Below are 20,016 nucleotides of genomic sequence, written 5' to 3'. Positions count from 1 at the left end.
TAATGTGGATAAAGAGTTACTTGTCTAACAGAACACAGAGGGTGTTCTTTAATGGAAGCCTCTCAAATATAATCCAGTTAGAACAGGGTAGCTGTTTAGGCCCCTTGCTTTTTTCAATTTTTACTAACAACATGTCACTGACTGAGTAAAGCCAAAGTGTCTATGTATGCAGATGACTCAACACTATACACGTCAGCTACTACAGCGAATGAAATCACTGCAACACTTAACAAAACACTCACTAAACACTAAAACTCAACTAAATCTTGTAATAAATAATGTGGAAATTGAGCAAGTTGAGATGACTAAACTGCTTGGAGTAACCCTAGATTGTAAACTGTCATGGTCAAAACATTTTGATGCAGTGGTAGTTAGGATGGGGAGAAGTCTGTCTATAATAAAGCGATGCTCTGCCTTAACAACACTATCAACAAGGCAGGTCCTACAGGCCCTAGTTGTCGCACCTTGACTACTGTTCAGTCGTGTTGTCAGGTGCCACAAAAAAGGAAAATTGCAATTGGCTCAGAACAGGGCAGCACGGCTGGCCCTTGGATGTACACAGAGAGCAAATATTAATAATATGCATGTCAATCTCTCCTGGCTGAAAGTGGAAGAGAGATTGACTTCATCCCTACTTTTATTTATGAGAGGTATTGAAATGTTGAATGCACCGAGCTGTATGTCTGAACTACTGGCACACAGCTCGGACACCCATGCATACCCCACAAGACATGCCACCAGAGGTCTCTTCACAGTCCCCAAGTCCAGATCAGACTATGGTGGAGTAGGAGCCTGAGGGCACACAGTGGGTTTTGAAATCTGTGAATGTATTGTAATGTTTTTAAAACTGCCTTAATTTTGCTGGACCCCAGGAAGAGTAGCTGCTGCTTTGGCAGCTAATGGGGATCCATAATAAATACAAATATGAATCTTGCTTATACTTCTGTTGGGGGTTACCCTGGGGGTCGAGTGTGGGGCTACACCAATGCCATGATTACTGTATATATGATAACCTTCGTATGGTTGCAATGCGCAATGATGGAAAAGTACTGGGTAATGGAGATGTAATGCTTTAGTTCTCAGGCTGAGAACTGTCTGCACCTGCTGATAGTCACTCAGCTTCAAGGCTGAGATGTTCCGAAAGTAGCAAAGCACCTGAGACCACACAGTTGTGGTTGATGGCTTATAGCAGAGTGACAAACCACAGTCTAGACATGTTTTTCTCATCTTAGATACTTTGTATCTTATCCAATGCAACAATGTTAAGGGATGATTGACTAATGAATTTGATGTAGGTTGTCCACACCAACTAGTATAAAGAATGTTGTCTCCAGTTTCGCCACACAGATCTTTACTATTGACTACTGAGGTATTCTGTATGAATCTCTGTCTGCAATTGCATTTTATTACTAAAGAGTTTTATACCAACGTTCCTGTGTCATCTATCTGGAAGACTGATTGTTAAAGGAAACTTACATCACCCCATGTAAAGGACCACCCAACATTTGGCGAGCTTGCCAGGAGTGACCACTGCGTCTGGATGATCTTCATCCCACTGTGCAGCGCATCAAAGTCTGAAATTAGAAAAAGCACCGTGTGGTTGATGACTCATTTCAGTATGTAAGTGGCACCTCACTCATGGGGTTGATAATTACAGGAACAGTCGATAGCTAAATGTATGTACAAGCCCGTATACGATGTATATGTGATAAATGACCCAGAACCCCAGTTGTAATAGTTAGAAATTCCTGAGGGTCTCATGGAACCTTGTGTGAGGAACTTGGTTATAGATTAGGATGAACCAAGTCAGTACTGAGGTACTGGGTGACAAGTGATTGAAAGTGTTACACTGGATTTATGTATGGTGTTCTTACCGGAGGGAAGACACTGGATGTATGTATGGTGTTCTTACCTGAGAGAAGACACTGGATGTATGTATGGTGTTCTTACCGGAGAGAAGACACTGGATGTATGTATGGTGTTCTTACCGGAGGGAAGACACTGGATTTATGTATGGTGTTCTTACCTGAGAGAAGACACTGGATTTATGTATGGTGTTCTTACCTGAGGGAAGACACTGGATTTATGTATGGTGTTCTTACCTGAGGGAAGACACTGGATTTATGTAATGGGTGTTCTTACCTGAGAGAGACACTGGATTTATGTATGGTGTTCTTACCTGAGGGAAGACACTGGATTTATGTATGGTGTTCTTACCTGAGGGAAGACACTGGATTTATGTATGGTGTTCTTACCTGAGGGAAGACACTGGATTTATGTATGGTGTTCTTACCTGAGAGAAGACACTGGATTTATGTATGGTGTTCTTACCTGAGAGAAGACACTGGTTTTGTTTTGATATATGTGTAATTGGTGGGATTATAGATTTGGTGTGGGACAATTGTTGTATGAGTTGAGTGTATTTCATGACAGTGAATGAATATATTCTAGTCAATATCAAGAATTTCTATGTACTGAAATAAATCTTGACTGGTATAGACAACAAGTCTCTAAGACTAGTACAAGAAGGGATACATTTGTGTATTGGGAAAGACATGTTGTGAGTTTACTCTTCCATTACATCCACAAGAGAGGAGACAGGGAGACCCCCGTACTGAAGTTAAAATACAATTGAAATCAATTGTGGTTATTTACCACACATATGTGGAACCATTTACAGTAGTGTGGTTAGTGAATAAATATAGTGATACTAAAGAAGAGGGGTTAGAGAAAAAATAAGTCCGTTAGGTATATCCTCCTATGTTAGGTTCTACTACCCGTATACGGGGATAGAACTGGGGTTTTCCACAGTACCATACAGATAAGTCACTCAGTCCACATTACATAGAACCTGATTAAAACAAAATCACGGGGCACCATGACAGATTCAACCAAAGGCAGTGCAGAGACAGTGGGTCCCACACCAATGAAGGCTGGGCCTGACCTCTGACACTGCCCTGACTGATGCTGACTTGGAGCTTTTCATTGACGGTTCTTCATATATCGATCAAACTACAGGAAAGAAACATGCAGGGTTTGGTATTGTAACAATTGACAGAACCACTCACATACAACAACCCTTCCCAGAGAGTTTCTCAGCTCAACAGCCTGAACTTTTGGCACTAACCACTGCCTGTAAAATGGGAGAAGGAAAAAGGGTTACAATTTTCTCTGATTCTGCTTTTGCAATATGGGTTTGTCTCTCCTGGTGTGGTGTCTGGAGGTGTATGGGTTTTCACAATGCTTGTGGAAGTCCTATTCGTAATAGAACTATGGTTTTAGATCTCTTGGAGGCTATGATGCTGCCCTCTGCCGCGGCTGTTGTGAAGGTTGCTGCTCACACTAGGAGGAAAGATTTTGTGAGTATGGGTAACGCCATGGCAGATGACGCTGCTAAATTGGCTGCCTCCAAGTGTCATAGCCACTCCATGTTCTTCTCTGCTACTGTTGGGAAAGACACTGATGATTTGGCATCTAAACAGACTTTGGATGTTGGTTCTCATTTGGTATGGCAACAGCAGGGTTGTAAACTTGACCCTGTTTCTAAKATTTGGAGACAGACCGTGTCTGCCAGCTTATCTTATCGCCTCTGTTTGCCAAGTGGCCCATGGTATGGCCCATTTGTCAAGAGGGGATATGATAGAGGCAATTTCTTTGGATTGGTTTTGTCCAGATTTGAGCATGTGAAACAGTTTCTGTTTCGATGTGCTACATGCATGCAATTTAACATTGCCAAAGAAACACCTCTGAAACCAGGTAATTTCCCTACATCAAGAGGACCATTTGTCCATCTTGCCATGGATTTGATAGATTTTGCAGAAAGAAAAGAAAGGAAAAGGTACTGTTTAGTCCTTATTGACAGGTTCACCAGGTGGGTGGAGGCATTTCCCACCACACACTGTGATGCTAAGACAGTAGCAAAGCTACTAGTGAGGGAGATAATTCCTAGATTTGGTGTTCCTGAGGTTTTATCTGCAGACAATGGTACCCACTTCACTGGTGATGTAGTGAAGCAGGTAGCCATAATGATGGGAGTGGACCAGAAGTTTGTGTCCATCTACCACCCCCAGAGTAATGGGGTTACAGAGAGCGCTAACCAATCCATTAACCAAGGGTTCGCTAAGGCACTCCATCAAGAAACCTTGGGTGGATTGTTTACCACTGGTGTTAATGAAAATGTGCAGTAGTGTTAATAAAGGCCTGGGGTGTACACCACATGAAATGTTGACAGGAAGACCCYTGAATGTTCCCGCACACAGACCCATGACTGACAGACAAATAGACCTCACTCTAGCTGAAGTAGAACACTTGGAGTACATGAAAAAGCTAACTACTATTGTCAGATCTCTCCACTCTCATACTAGGAAAGCTCATGAGGTACCAGGTGAGGACCCTGACTACCGGCCTGTGGAGACTGGGTCAAAATCCGGGTCCACAAGAGAAAATGGAACCAGGCAAGATGGATGGTGCCATTCAAGGTAACCATGGCAACACCAACGGCGGTCAGAGTTCAGGAACYGTCCGGCTGGCACCACCTGTCCCACTGCCAGAAGGTGTTCAGCCCACAGGAGGTGATGGAGCCAGACACAGCCTGAATCAGGAGGCAGAAGGTGTTCAGCCCACAGGAGATGATGGAGCCAGACACAGCCTGAAACGAGGCAGAAGGTGTTCAGCCCACAGGAGGTGATGGAGCCAGACACAGCCTGAAACGAGGCAGAAGGTGTTCAGCCCACAGGAGAATTGATGGAGCCAGACACAGCCTGAAACGAGGCAGAAGGTGTTCAGCCCACAGAGATGATGGAGCCAGACACAGCCTGAAACGAGGCAGAAGGTGTTCAGCCCACAGGAGAAGATGGAGCCAGACACAGCCTGAAACAGGCAGAAGGTGTTCAGCCCACAGGAGAGATGGAGCCAGACACAGCCTGAAACGAGGCAGAAGGTGTTCAGCCACACAGGAGATGATGGAGCCAGACACAGCCTGAAACGAGGCAGAAGGTGTTCAGCCCACAGGAGTGATGGAGCCAGACACAGCCTGAAACAGAGGCAGAAGGTGTTCAGCCCACGGAGATGATGGAGCCAGACCAGCCTGAAACGAGGCAGAAGGTGTTCAGCCCACAGGAGATGATGGAGCCAGACACAGCCTGAAGAGGCAGAAGGTGTTCAGCCACAGGAGATGATGGAGCCAGACACAGCCTGAAACGAGGCAGAAGGTGTTCAGCCCACAGAGATGATGGAGCCAGACACAGCCTGAACGGAGGCAGAAGGTGTTCAGCCACAGAGATGAATGGAGCCAGACACAGCCTGAAACGAGGCAGAAGCAGATGTGAGTCGAGACCAAAGACTTGAAAAAGATAAAAGTCCACAAAGCCCTGAAGAACCAACTGTTTTACATGATCAGCAAGGTTATGTTGTAAATAAATAAACTCTTAGGGGGTATAAGCGAGGGAGGACGACAGCATGAGGTCGTTGGTGGTTGACTGTGTTGGCTCTATCCACACTACTTGTTTGTGTGGGTGAACAAATGGGTAAAGCTTATTCAAGTGTCCCCAAACGGGACTGCGGTGTTAATTTTATCTAAACCCAAATCCAAGAGAGTTGTTTGGTTCAATGAGTAGACCAATGGCAGAGACAGATCAAGCCTGTGGAATGTTGTATTTTATGAGGAGGGCAAAAGACAAGCAGAGCCAGCGAAATTGTACCCTAGGACTCTTTTATGGACATGAGATAATTGATCAGGGTAATAAGAACGTATCGAAAGGGACTGGGGGATACAAGATCTGGGGAGGGTGTTTGACAAATGGGAATCGAGAAGCTGTGGATGAAATAGGGACTGTAACTTGTTGGTTTTGGCCACAGCATAATCCCTGGGATGACGATAATCGGAAGATAGTTAGGAAAGGCTTATTTGTACTCACCCAACGATGTATGGTTGGAGTGAAAACCTGGGGACCACTGTGGCTGAACCAATTTTAGAGAATCTGAAGGAAGAACGTGTTCCGCCATTATGTATCTGTAACAATGGCTCTTTTGCTGTGGGTGTAACAGTGCATTGTAGATTTAATGCAGGCTGAAGAAGAAGAGTGCAGGCAAAATTTTAGTACACCCTATGGGTGGGCATTTAGTGGATGTCTCATATTTAAATTACTAGAGTGACCCATCTTGCTCTAAACTATGGTATGGGATCACCCTGGAGGTTTATGTGGATTTGCGGCGGTAGATGTTATCTGGTAATTCCAAAAACTGGCATGGGCGTTGTTTCCTTTGTGAAACTATCTTACCAAACCAGCAATGACTGTTAAAAGAGAGCAGAATAGTATGGTAGTATGGTGGCATTGGAGACATGCAATATCCCCAAACTGACATGTTAACATTTTTAAACAGTTTGGCCTAGATTCAATCCGTAGCACCAAAGATCCAGACTCTAGCGTAATTGAAATTTAAATGCAATGTTCCCACGTTAGCGGAGAATGTATTCACGGTAAATGCTGCATATGACGGCTAAATCTAAAATGAGCTTTAAATAATGAAAATAACGCTGTAAGGTGGATCTTCCGCGGTACGGCTCGGTTCTAGTCCTTAGAGTGTGGTTGCTATGGGTGGATCAAGTTCTTTATCCAGGAGTTTTTATTTATATATGAAACCAATTCCCAATACAACTTTATAAAACACATTTTACTACATAATCCAAAAATACAAATCATACAAAAAAAAAAGTGAATAAATTCTAAAGATATCACATTAGTTCCTGACTACTTGTCACTGCACTTCTCTGGTGTGGCTCAGTTAGTTGAGCATTGCGCTTGCAACGCCAGGGTAGTAGGTTAGATTCCTAATAAGTAACCACAAGGTTTCAAGGGAAATTCTGGCCAGTGACACATGAGAACCAGGAAATGAACTACTTGGTCATTCCGGGTTCAACACGCAAGCCAAAGACTCCACAGTGCAATAGGCTGATGGCCCATTGTTATATTTACAAACATTCTTGACTTGCACAAGGTGAGTCATACTAGGCTGTAGACCATCGCAGCGCTGCACTTTGAACTGTTTGACGCTTCAGGGGCTTTTGCTCATTAGAATATTGCATACAGGTTTTGATTGCTCACTCTGTAATCCGGAGTGTGTCATATTTTTTCTTTGCCCAGAGCAGGCGGGTCACATGTATGTCACCACGGTAACCAATGTCACTGCTCCAGCAGTACTCAGGAGACAGCACTCTACTGGGCTTATGGAGCCACAGGTACTTGTTGAGGTGACTTTCATCATGCCACAGAGCCTCCACCTGGTTCTCCTTGTCCTCCATGATGGTCTGGTAACAGGTCTCCGTCATATTTTTCACTGTCTGCCACGAGCCTCCAAACACAGCAGCATGATAGTAGAAGTCCCCAGTCTCCATGTAGGCCCTGGACCTGGGGTTGCYGTCGTAGGTGTACAGGCTCTGTGGTCGGTGGTAGTAGTAGGCGTGGAGCAGAGCCACAGAGTCTCCCAGAGCCTCGGAGCCGAACCGACCCACAAACACCTGGTCCACGTCAAAGCAGAAGACGTAGCGGCTGTATCGGCGAATCTGTGACTCAATGGCGTCTGCAATGGCCCTCATACGCATCATGGAGATGTCCTGCCAGCGAGAGTGTCTCTGCACCCTCACAACTTTCAGGCTCCGCCCAGGACCGAGCTGGATGTTTGGTACACTCTCGGGAACATCCGTAAACACATAGTATGTCACAGGTAAAGCCACCATAAAGTGACGCTCAGCGGACAAAAGGAATGCCTCCAGGTAGGCATCTAGATACCTTGGGATGGGAAGGAGTAAAACCTCAAGTTTAAGAACAGCATCTCCAAATATGCTGCTTACAGTAAGTGACAGAAGTGTTTCATAAGAATTAATAAGTTGCTCAAAAAAAATTGGTCACCGAAAAGAAAAACCGACCTGCCCACAGCGAATACAGTGAGAGAGACAGAGGAATGGTTCCTCCTGTGCTCCTGGTCGTAATGATCTGGGTCAAACATCCCATCCCAGATCACAGGGGCTCCCCAGTCAGTGCAGGTCTGAACATCACCTCTGGACCTGGTAGGAACAGAGAGCCCAGCTAGCACATAATGTTTCTTAGAGCTTGGTGAGAGCGTGGTTGACCTATGGCTATTTTGCATACATTGGGAATGTTCTCAAATAGTTAAGAGAATGTTTAGAAACAAGCTTATTGTGTGGGAACTTCAATACTTCAGCATAACGTTTCCTACAGTTGTACTTATTGTTCTATTTAAAGTCATGTTCTCCTATTGTTCTGAGAACGTTCAGAAACAACGTTCTTCTGTGGGCATTTTAGTATTCAGCATAATATTTTCTGAAGGTTTCCTCTAGGTTCTATTTTAAGCCATGTTCTCAGAACATTGAGAACTTTCCATAAAAACAACAAAACATTAGTAACGTTCAAAGTATGTTCTAAGAATGTTAAAAATATACATTCCGTTCTGTGTCAAAACTCTATCCTCGATCTTGTTAAATGTTTCAGATGTGTTTTCCACGCCCACTAATTGGTCACACCTGATCTTAATGWGTGCTTGTTTCCTTTGAAATTGGGTCTGTTTGAATAGACTAAAATGAACAGCTTTGTATGAGCAAAAAAACAAAAACATGTCACACCATCTCCATCCAGGTGGCACAGTGGACTAATTCCATGGAACAGAAGATCATAGGTTTGAATCTCAAAATGGTTTGAATCCACAAAAATCATGATTGCATGATTAATGCCTAAGCAAAAACTTTTTATATATGTTTAAAGGAAGATTTTCACAAACCTCCAAATGACCTTCACATTTCATTCAAAACATTTAGAGAATGTTCTCAATGTTATTTAATTACCTTCAAATAACCTATAATTTCAGTTCTCAGAACGTTAATAAAACCTCCCAGGTAAACTTTCAGGGAACCACAGTAAAATGATCAGAACCTCTCTGCAACCTAAATATMCAGACGACACAACAGTAGTGGGTTTGATTACCAACAATGACGAGACAGCCTACAGGGAGGAGGTGAGGGCACTCGGACAACCTCTCACTCAACATCAACAAAACAAAGGAGATGATCGTGGACTTCAGGAAACAGCAGAGGGAGCACCCCCCCATCCACATCGACGGGACAGTAGTGGAAAAGGTGGAAAGTTTGAAGTTCCTCGGCGTACACGTCACAGACAAACTGAAATGGTCCATTCACACAGACAGTGTGGTGAAGAAGGCGCAACAGTGCCTCTTCAACCTCAGGAGGCTGAAGAAATTTGGCTTGGCACCTAAAACTTTTACAGATGCACAATCAAGAGCCTCCTGGTCAGGCTGTATCGCCGCCTGGTACGGCAACTGCACCACCAACTGCAGGGCTCTCCAGAGGGTGGTGCGTTCTTCCCACGCATCATCGTGGGGAAAACTACCTGCCCTCCAGGACACCTAAAGCACCCAATYTCACAGGATAGTCAAAAAGATCATCAAGGATAACAACCACCCGAGCCACTGCCTGTTCACCTCACGATCATCAAGAAGGCGAGGTCAGTACAGGTGCATCAAAGCTGGGACCGAGAGACTGAAAAACAGCTTCTATCTCAAGGCCAACAGTAGGCAGCTTCCACACGGTTATGTAACCCTGCACCTTAGAGACTGCTGTCCCATATACATAAACTTGAAATCACTGGCCACTTCAATAATGGAACACTCGTCACTTAAATAATGTTTACATATTTTTGCTTTACTCATCTCATATGTACAGTTGAAGTCGGAATTTTACATACACCTTAGCTAAATACATTTTAATCCAAGTAAAAATTCCCTGTCTTAGGTCAGTTAGGATCACCACTTTATTTTAAGAATGTGAAATGTCAGAATAATAGTAGAGAGAATTATATATTTCAGCTTTTATTTCTTTCATTACATTCCCAGTGGGTCAGAAGTTTACATACACTTAATTAGTATTTGGTAGCGTTGCCTTTAAATTGTTTAACGTGGGTCAAACYMTTRYGYTAGCCWTCCACAAGRTTCCCACAATAAGTTGGTGGTGAATTTTGGCCCATTCCTCCTGACAGAGCTGGTGTAACAGTCAGGTTTGTGGGCCTCCTTGCTCGCACATACTTTTTCAGTTCTGCTCACAAATTTTCTATGGGATTGAGGTCAGGGCTTTGTGTTGGCCACTCCAATACCTTGACATTGCTGTCCTTAAGCCATTTTGCCACAACTTTGGAAGTATGCTTGGGATCATTGTCCATTTGGAAGACCCATTTGTGACCAACCTTTAACTTCCTGACTGATGTCTTAAATTGTTGCTCCAATAGACCACAATTTTCATTCCTCATGACGCCATCTATTTTCTGAAGCGCACCAGTCCTAACTGCAGCAAAGCACCCTCACAACATGATGCTGCCACCCCCATGCTTCACGGTTGGGATGGTGTTCTTCGGCTTGCAAGCCTCCCCCTTTTTCCTCCAAACATAACAGTTGTCATTATGGCCAAACAGTTCTATTTTTGTTTCATCAGACCAGACGACATTTCTCCAAAAAGTATGATCATTGTCCATATGTGCAGTTGCAAACCATAGTCTGGCTTTTTTATGGTGGTTTTGGAGCAGTGGCTTCTTCCTTGCTGAGCGGCCTTTCAGGTTGTTGATACAGGACTCGTTTTACTGTAGATATAGATACTTTTCTACCCGTTTCCTCCAGCATCTTCACAAGGTCCTTTGATGTTGTTCTGGGATTGATTTGCACTTTTCACACCAAAGTACGTTCATCTCTAGGAGACAGAATACGTCTCCTTCCTGAGCCGTATGACGGCTGCGTGGTCCCATGGTGTTTATACTTGCGTACTATTGTTTGTACGGATGAACGTGGTACCTTCAGGCGTTTGGAAAATGCTCCCAAGGATGAACCAGACTTGTGGAGGTCTAGGCTGATTTTTATTTATTTTCCCATGATGTCAAGCACTGAGGCACTGAGTTTGAATGTAGGCCTTGAAATACATCCACAGGTACACCTCCAATTGACTCAAATGATGTCAGTCTATCAGAAGCTTCTAAAGCCGACATAAACAGCTTGGAAAATTCCAAAAAATTAAAAGGCACAGTCAACTTAGTGTATGTAKACTTCTGACCCACTGGAATTGTGATACTGTGAATTATAAGTGAAATAATCTGTCTGTAAACAATTGTTGAAAAAATGTATTGTGTCATGCACAAAGTTGATGTCCTAACCGACTTGTCAAAACTATACAGTAGTTTGTTAACAAGAAATGTGTGGAGTGGTTGAAYAACTAGATTTAATGACTCCAACCTATCTGTATGCCCAGACGGCATCCACAGCCGATTCCTCAGAGCATGCGCAGACTAGCAGGCTGGTGTGTTTAAGGACATATTCAATCAATCCTTATCCCAGTCTGCTGTTCCCACATGCTTCAAGAGGGCCACCATTGTTCCTGTTCCCAAGAAAGCGAAGGTAACTGAGCTAAACGACTATCGCCCCGTAGCACTCACTTCCGTCATCATGAAGTGCTTTGAGAGACTAGTCAAGGACCATATCACCTCCATCCTACCTGACAACCTAGACCCACTCCAATTTGCTTACCGCCCCAATAGATCCACAGAATCGCAATCACACTGCACACTACCCAAACCCATCTGAACAAGAGGAATACCTATGTAAGAATGCTGTTCATCGACTACAGCTCAGCATTTAACATCATAATACCCTCCAAACTCATCATTAAGCTTGAGACCCTGGGTCTCGACCCCGCTCTGTGCAACTGGGTCCTGGACCTCCTGACGGGCCACCCACAGGTGGTGAGGGTAGGTAACATCTCCACCCCGCTGATCCTCAACACTGGGGCCCCACAAGGGTGCGTTCTCAGCCCTCTCCTGTACTCCCTGTTCACCCATGACTGCGTGGCCATGCACGCCTCCAACTCAATCATCAAGTTTGCAGACGACACTACAGTGTAGGCTTGATTACCAACAACGACGAGACGGCCTACAGGGAGGAGGTGAGGGCACTCGGAGTGTGGTGTGAGGATAATAACCTCACACTCAATGTCAACAAAACAAAGGAGATGATTGTGGACTTCAGGAAACAGCAGAGGGAGCAGCCCCCTATCCACATCAACGGGACAGTAGTGGAGAAGGTGGAAAGTTTTAAGATCCTCGGCGTACACATCACGGACAAACTGAAATGGTKCACCCACACAGACAGTGTGGTGAAGAAGGCGCAGCAGCGCCTCAGCAACCTCAGGAGGCTGAAGAAATTCGGCTTGTCACCAAAAACACGCACAAATTTTTACAGATGCACAATCGAGAGTATCCTGTAGGGCTGTATCACCGCCTGGTACAGGCAACTGCGCCGCCCATAACCGTAAGGCTCTCCAGAGGTTAGTGAGGTCTGCACAACGCATCACTGGGGGCAAACTACCTGCCCTCCAGGACACCTACACCACCCGATGTCACAGGAAGGCCATAAAGATCATCAAGGACAACAACCACCCGCAAGCCACTGCCTGTTCACCCCGCTATCATCCAGAAGCGAGGTCAGTACAGGTGCATCAAAGCGGGACCATCAGACTGTTAAACAGCCATCACTAACTTGAGTGGCTGTGCCAACATACTGACTTATCTCTAGCCACTTTAATAATGAAAAAAATGTGTGTAATAAATATATCACTAGCCACTTAAACAATGCCACTTTATATATGTTTACATACCTTACATTACTCATCTCATATGTATATACTGTACTCTATACCATCTACCGCATCTTGCCTATGCCGTTCGGCCATCGCTCATTCATATATTTTTATGTACATTTTCTTATTCATTCCTTTACACTTGTGTGTGTATAAAGGTAGTTGTGAATTGGTAGGTTAGATTACTTGTTAGATATTACTGCATGGTCGGAACTAGAAGCACAAGCATTTTGCTACACTTGCATTAACATCTTCTAACCATGTGTATGTGACAAATAAATTTGATTTGATGCTAACTTCCGACTTCTACTGTATATACTGTATCCTACTATATTTAGTCAATGCCACTCCGACATAGCTTATACTAATATTTATATATTCCTGAATTCCATTAGTTTACTTTTAGGTTGGGAATTGTTATATATTACAGCACTGTTGAAGCCAGAAACACAAGCATTTCGCTACACCCGCAATAACATCTGCTAAACATGTATAAGTCACAAATAACATTTTGATTTGATAATTTTCCTGGGAYGTTAAGTTAATGCTCTGAGAACGGAAATGTTATGCTATTTGGAAGTTTGTCCTTAACTTTCACTGAGGCACTACATCGCAGTGCTTGAGGCGTCTCTACAAACCCGGGTTCGATCCAAGGCTGTGTCACAACCAGACGTGATCGGGAGTCCAATAGAGTGGCGCACAACTGGCCCAGCGTTGTTAGGGAAGGGTTTGGCCGGGGGGCCTTTATTTGGCTCATCGCGCTCTAGCGTTTCTATTTCCTATATGAGGATTCTAGAAAATTGCAATGAAAATCTGTTGCCAGTTGGATGGAAACCTAGCTACTGCTAGCTAATTTTGGGTTCACTTTTTTGAACTCCAAGCACACATAAGACACATGGGCTGCGTTTAGACAAGCAGCCCGATTCTCTTTTTTTTTTTTACTATTTGGTCTTTGGACCAATCAAATCAGATCTTTTTCAGAGCTGATCTGATTGGTGAAAATACCAATTAGTAAAAAATTAAAAAAGAAGAATTGGGCTTCTTGTGTAAACGCAGCCTGAGAAATGTATTTATTTAGACATTAAACATGTATGTATTTTTTTGTGACACAGCATCAGTGAGATTTAAACCTATAATCTTCTGTTCTCTATCCATGGAATTAGTCCACTGTGGCACCAGGATGAACATACCAATTACATTTTTATGCATATAAAGCTGTTCATTTTAGTTTATTCAAACAGACCCCATTTCAAAGAAAACAAGAACTCATTAACATCAGGTGGGGCCAATTAGTGGGAGCGYCCAACACACCTAAACACACACACTTAACAAGATAGCGCAGGGGTATTCAASTCTTACCCTACGAGGTCCGGCGCTTGCTGACACCTGGTGTCCCAGGTCTAAATCAATCCCTGGTTGGAGGGGATTCATGAAAAAAAGGAACTGGCTTTGAGGTCCAGAGTTGAGTTTGAGGGAGATAGAGGATAGAGAGTGTTTAGGTGATGCTGAGAACGGAATGTATACGTTTTAAATACAATTCTTAGAACGTTCTCTGACAGTTAATATAGTTTTCATGGGATGTTTTCTTCATGTTCTCAYAWAAWWMMMYWKARYWSWRTWWAAATGGAAACCTATAGGAAAATGTATGCTGAAGTACTGAAATTCCTACAGAAGAATGTTGTTAATGATCATTTTCTGAAGAATTTGAGAAAATTCCCAATGTCAGTTGGAGATAAGGTGGCTGCAACGAGATAGGCAGCGCCATTGAGGCAACCTCCATTTTGATTTAGTCAATTTTCTTAACGATTGGTTGATCCCTCCTGATGACCCGGTTGGACAGGACTTCAATAGGGTCACCAAGAGGGATCAGCCAATGAAGTTGGAAGTCCTGCCCAGTTGACTACATCTAATATGGCATTTTGGTCACTAGAGACCTCTATCATGCTCTATGGAACCTCATAGAAGGAAGTATTTGTGGTGAGGAACTGCGGTGAGCTTAGCCCCATACTTTTCCCAATAAAAAAGCCATTAAAACGATCTTTAGATTTCATTGTCAGACTCCAACACAATATAAATAAAAGTAATGAACACAATAKAAGTAATGGCATCCTCTGAACATGATTAATATAAAAACAAAATGTCCTACCAAAGGTCTAGGGAAGCATCTATACTATTCCCCAGCTTCAGCTTCTCTCCAGGGGCTAGATGACATCGGTTCATGGGGATTAAGCCCTCCAAGTACCTACAACACAACAACATGCTGGGTCAACTTACACAACTCTTTCTGTTTCTATGTTAAATGTATGGATAGTTTCAAGTGACTGAATTCATATAGAACAGCCCTATGGTCCTTCTCCCTAAACTTATGCTGCACAACACGAAGCTAACAATTGGCATAGGGGAACAGCAGAGGAAAGGGAAATACTTAGTCAGTTGCACAACTGAATGATTCAACTGAAATGTGTCTCACATTTAACCCACCCCTCTGAAACACTGAATCATGGTGCTTTCATTTGGAAAATACACACCTTATTGATGTAGGTATGAWGTAGGCTATGAAGAGCAGCACAGAGGCACATCCTGCACATGTTAATACACGCTTTGCCTTGTGCAATACTCTGTGGGATAATAGACAAAAACATTACGTCAAAAGGTGCGATAGGAAGTCAATGCAAACACTGTAAATCATTGACCCCAACCTTGTGAACGTTTAATTTATTGTCATCAATGTTYTTAGTTAATMGGTTATGAGAGGGACTTTATTTAAAATATATATATAAAATAAACCTCATGACACATGTTTGTTAACATTTAGGCCTAATATATGAGTTTGGATTAGCATGGRTCCAGTCAAGGTGTTTTTTTTTTTAATACCCCAAAATGAAGTATAAATAAATCAATATAAATAACTGGTKATTTCCTTTATGTTAAAATMWMTCTATTAACATTGATGACATTGCTTCATCACAGAAGCCATACCTCATTTCCAGGCACGCACTTTTTTTCCAAAGTCTGTTTCAGATGGTGAAACGAATATGCTGAGGGAATTAAATATACATTGTTAAGGTGAAAACCAAACGAATGTTATTCTGACAATGATGTACAGCTCATCATACAGACAATTATTTCCTTGAATTTAGGGTAATAAAARGTACTTCATTGAATAGCCTAAATGTATCATACATCTGTGATTCTAAAGTAGCCTAAATACAGTAGGGTAATATTAAATAAAATGCAATGGACTGCAAACTGTCTTTAAGGCACTAATATCATGAACATATAAATTAGACAGCGTTTACACAAATTCAAAACAGCAACAATGTCATCATGTGTAGGTGGAAATGTTGTCGCCTACCTGCTTTGCTTGTTAGAACACCTAGCTGGTTGACGCGTCTATAAAACACTTAATCTCAACAGAAGTAGTTTCCTGTATTTTGCGAGGAGGGAATGATTTACACCCAAAACATGGAAGGAGAGAATCAACCCAACACCACCATCTGATCATGCGTCGGTTTGTTGAGAACTCATTTTACCTGTTAGCGTTTTTCGTCAWTAATCTTGTTCTGGGGGCAGCTCTGCAGWGTGGTCACTATCCGACACAGCCACAAAGTCATAAAATCACATTTTAAACTTAACCACAATGCTAACCCTAATATGTAATTAAATTACATTTTGTTTTCATGAACAATATAGCCAACTTTGACCTTGTAGCGGGCCAATCAAAAGTGGATAGCGCTCAGTTCTGCCTCCAGGACAAGACTCATGACAATAAACGTTGATTTGCGAGATTGCCTTTCGAGGTTATGACGCTATATAACAGAGCAGAAAAGGAAAATAAACAACAACATGCAAAACCCGACTGTGAGATYTAAAAATACCAAATCGCAGTGGTGAACATCACCAGGTGTGTATCATAGACCAATTTCAAATGCTTAATGTCATCCAAAGGTAATACAATGGTCTTATACCAGTCCGTTTGGGGCATGAAAAGGCATTTGGGAATATTTTCATGCAGGTGTATGAGGTGACCACACCTTACTGCAGTTAAAACTTTCCACAGGTAACTGAAAAGTATGGTATCATAGGCCTATTTGAAATAAGTGTGTTTGCCAAGGAACAACAGTTGATAACAAGAGCCTCTACAGGTTTTGAACTTTAATCAAATCAAAGCACATTATATTTGTCACATGCAGATGGTTAGCAGATGTTAATGCGAGTGTAGCAAAATGCTTCTATTCTGGCAGTGCAGTAATATCTAACAATTCCCCAACTACCTAATACACACACATCTAAAGGGGTGAATGATAATATGTACATGTAAGTATTTGGATGAGCGATGGCCAAGCGGCATAGGCAAGGTGCAATAGATGGTTTAACATACAGTGAATAAACATGTTATATGAGTAATGTAAGATATGTAAACATTATTAAAGTGSCATTATTTAGAGTGCATTGTGTAAAGTGACTAGTGATCCATTTATTGAAGTGGCCAGTGATTTGAGTCTCAATGTAGGCAGCAGCCTCTCTGAGTTAGTGATTGCAGTTCAGCAGTCTGATGGCCTTGAGATAGAAGCTGTTTTTCAGTCACTCTGTCCCAGCTTTGATGCACCTGTACTGACCTTTCTGGATGGTAGCGGTTTTAACAGGCAGTGGCTCGGGTGGTTGATGTCCTTGATGATCTTTTTGGACTTCCTGTGACATCGGGTGCTGTAGGTGTCATGGAGGGCAGGTAGTTTGGAGAGCCTTGCGGTTGAGGGCGGTGCAGTTGCCGTACCAGTCTGTGATACAGCCCGACAGGATGCTCTCGATTGTGCATCTGTAGAAAGTTTGCTAAATTTCTTCAGGCTCCTGAGGTTGAAGAGGCACCGTTGCGCCTTCCCTCACCACACTGTCTGTGTGAGGGGACCATTTCAGTTTGTCTGTGATGTGTTCCCCGAGGAACTTCAAACTTTCCACCTTCTCCACTGCTGTCCCTTCAATGTGGATAGGGGGGGTTGCTCCCTCTGCTGTTTCCTGAAGTCCACAATCATCTCCTTTTCTTTGTTGACATTGAGTGAGAGGTTGTTTTCCTGACACCACACTCCGAGTACCCTAACCTCCTCGCTGTAGGCTGTCTCGTCATTGTTGGTAATCAAGCCCACTACTGTTGTGTTGTCTGCAAACTTGATGATTGAATTGGATGCGTGCATGGCCACGCAGTCGTGGGTGAACAGGGATTACAGGAGGGGGCTGAGCACGCACCCTTGTGGGGCCCCAGTGTTGAGGGTCAGCGATGTGGAGATGTTGTTTCATACCTTCACCACCTGGGGGTGGCCCGTCAGAAAGTTCAGGACCCAATTACACAGGGTGGGGTTGAGACCCAGGGCCTCCAGCTTGATGATGAGCTTGGAGGGTGTTGAATGCTGAGCTTTAGTTAATGAACAGCATTCTTACATAGGTATTCCTTTTGTCCAGATGGGATAGGGCAGTGTGAGGGCGATTTATACATTACTATGTAAGGACCTATTGGCCAATAAAAATAATCCAAAATTATTGGAACACTTTCATACTTTTTGCTCATTCTTACACAGTCCATTATCTCTTAGTCTTGACTGTGTGTAATTCAGCCAATGTAACCTTGCATATGGTACCACAATTTTAAAAAGTATTATTTATTTAACTAGGGAAGTCATTGCAGGACAAAGGAATTTATTGTTGTAATAATAGCCAGACCTATATAATAATTTACTATAGAAAAGGGGTTAACGGTTAATATAGTTTACAGTATATTATTCCATGCTATAAAATCAAAATGCATAAGAGACGCATCAATATAGGACAAATACAATGTGATGATACAATTACAATAAAGTTAAGGCTTAAATGCGTTTTACAAATAACAAAATGTTAATCATTAATATTTAGACATGAGAGCAAAAGGATTACAAGAAACAAGGAGGTATTTCTGTACATAAAGATATCTACACATATTTCATGTGGACACCCAAAACAGGAATTTACTKATTTTCTATGTATACATTAAAGAGCATATAATATCCTGCAGGACATAGCTGCAAAATAAATGTAAAAAATTATCACTCAGAAAATTCGTTCCATGTAATTTCAGCAAGACATGACACCCACCATCTCAGATTGTTTTGAAATTGTTTCTCTAGTTAGAAACCGATACGATTGGCATTCTTGAAGCATTATTTTGTTGATTTAATTTAATCTCAGAGAAATTAAGCCAATTGATGGCATCCAAATTGGCCATTTTAATTTCAGTAAATATAGTACCCAACATTACATTTGGACCAAATGTCTTCCTACCAATGAGTAAGACATGAGGAATAAAGAATCTAAAGTCACCCACAAACACCTCATGCCAATCCCACKCCAACAAACAGTATCAGTTCTTTATTTGACAAGTAGTATGAAGCTGTGACAATGTAATTTATTCTCTGTGAATGTTAGTGAAATGTTAGAGAAATTAGTGATGGAAGTCGCTTGCATTATTTACATTAAAGAAGTGTAAAAGTAACAGGTTTTGACTAAACAAATTAGTTTGTCCTTCCTATACTCTTAATCTGTGTCCAGGAAACAGCTTATTGTGTTGTTCATTACCTTCAAAAATATATGGATTAGTTACTGTTAGACCATTTCTGGTGGACAATCAAATTATTAGGCTACAGCAGTTCTAATGGTTTCAATGTTATGGTCTTCAAAGTCCCAAACACAAACTGTGTATTGTGTTGCAATTGGTGTTGGTTGTGTTGAGTTTAATGGTAAATGTCACAATACATACAGAGCTGTTTCCTGATAATGTTATTGAAAAACATGACTGCCATGCAATTCATTATATTATTAGGGTTGTCACAACATTTTAGTCTCTAGCCCATTTCTCCATCAAAGATTTGGACTTGTAGGAAAAGTCTTCATATAAAAATTGCATAAGGATAGACCTCTCAGAGAGTGGCCACTTGTTGGACTATTCAAGGAGAGTTTGGTTGAAGCATTAGGTTGCTAGGAGAAGGACAAACTGAATTGCTTTCATGGAGGAATTTATTTTCATAAAATCTATTGGTTAAGAACCTAAAGTTGCAAAGGAAATGTTGTGATCTATTTAATAAACACAAGAGACAAGCAAAATGGATGTGTGTGGCAGTATAGCAAGAACAGCGGCATCTATTGGTCAAAACATGGTACTTTCACACTACTTTATGGTAAATAATGTGACTTCAATTACACATTTCTCTGAGCAGGGAGGAAAAAACATAACCAGATTCACAAGGTATACATTACATAGTATGGAGAAGCAATACTCCAAGCCACAGCTT

The 20,016-nt window shown here is 42.3% G+C and overlaps 1 protein-coding gene across 1 annotated transcript; it reads right to left on the bottom strand.

Moving 5' to 3' along the window:
* Positions 1-6,716: 6,716 nt before the first annotated feature.
* Positions 6,717-16,362, bottom strand: LOC111969849 (alpha-1,3-galactosyltransferase 2-like). The gene is made up of 7 exons (XM_023996184.3): positions 16,234-16,362; positions 16,056-16,127; positions 15,680-15,738; positions 15,229-15,318; positions 14,847-14,942; positions 7,925-8,062; positions 6,717-7,787 (listed from the first exon to the last, which is right to left on the bottom strand). Exons 3-7 carry the CDS (start codon positions 15,682-15,684, stop codon positions 7,100-7,102), a joined length of 1,017 nt encoding a protein of 338 aa, XP_023851952.1. The 5' UTR covers positions 15,685-15,738; positions 16,056-16,127; positions 16,234-16,362; the 3' UTR covers positions 6,717-7,099.
* Between the last annotated feature and the right edge of the window lie 3,654 nt (positions 16,363-20,016).

This window comes from Salvelinus sp. IW2-2015, linkage group LG1 (assembly GCF_002910315.2).
Source record: "Salvelinus sp. IW2-2015 linkage group LG1, ASM291031v2, whole genome shotgun sequence".
NCBI lineage: Eukaryota > Metazoa > Chordata > Actinopteri > Salmoniformes > Salmonidae > Salvelinus > Salvelinus sp. IW2-2015.
The sequence above is the reverse complement of the archived record's forward strand: the minus strand, read 5'-3'. Positions and strand labels throughout refer to the sequence as shown.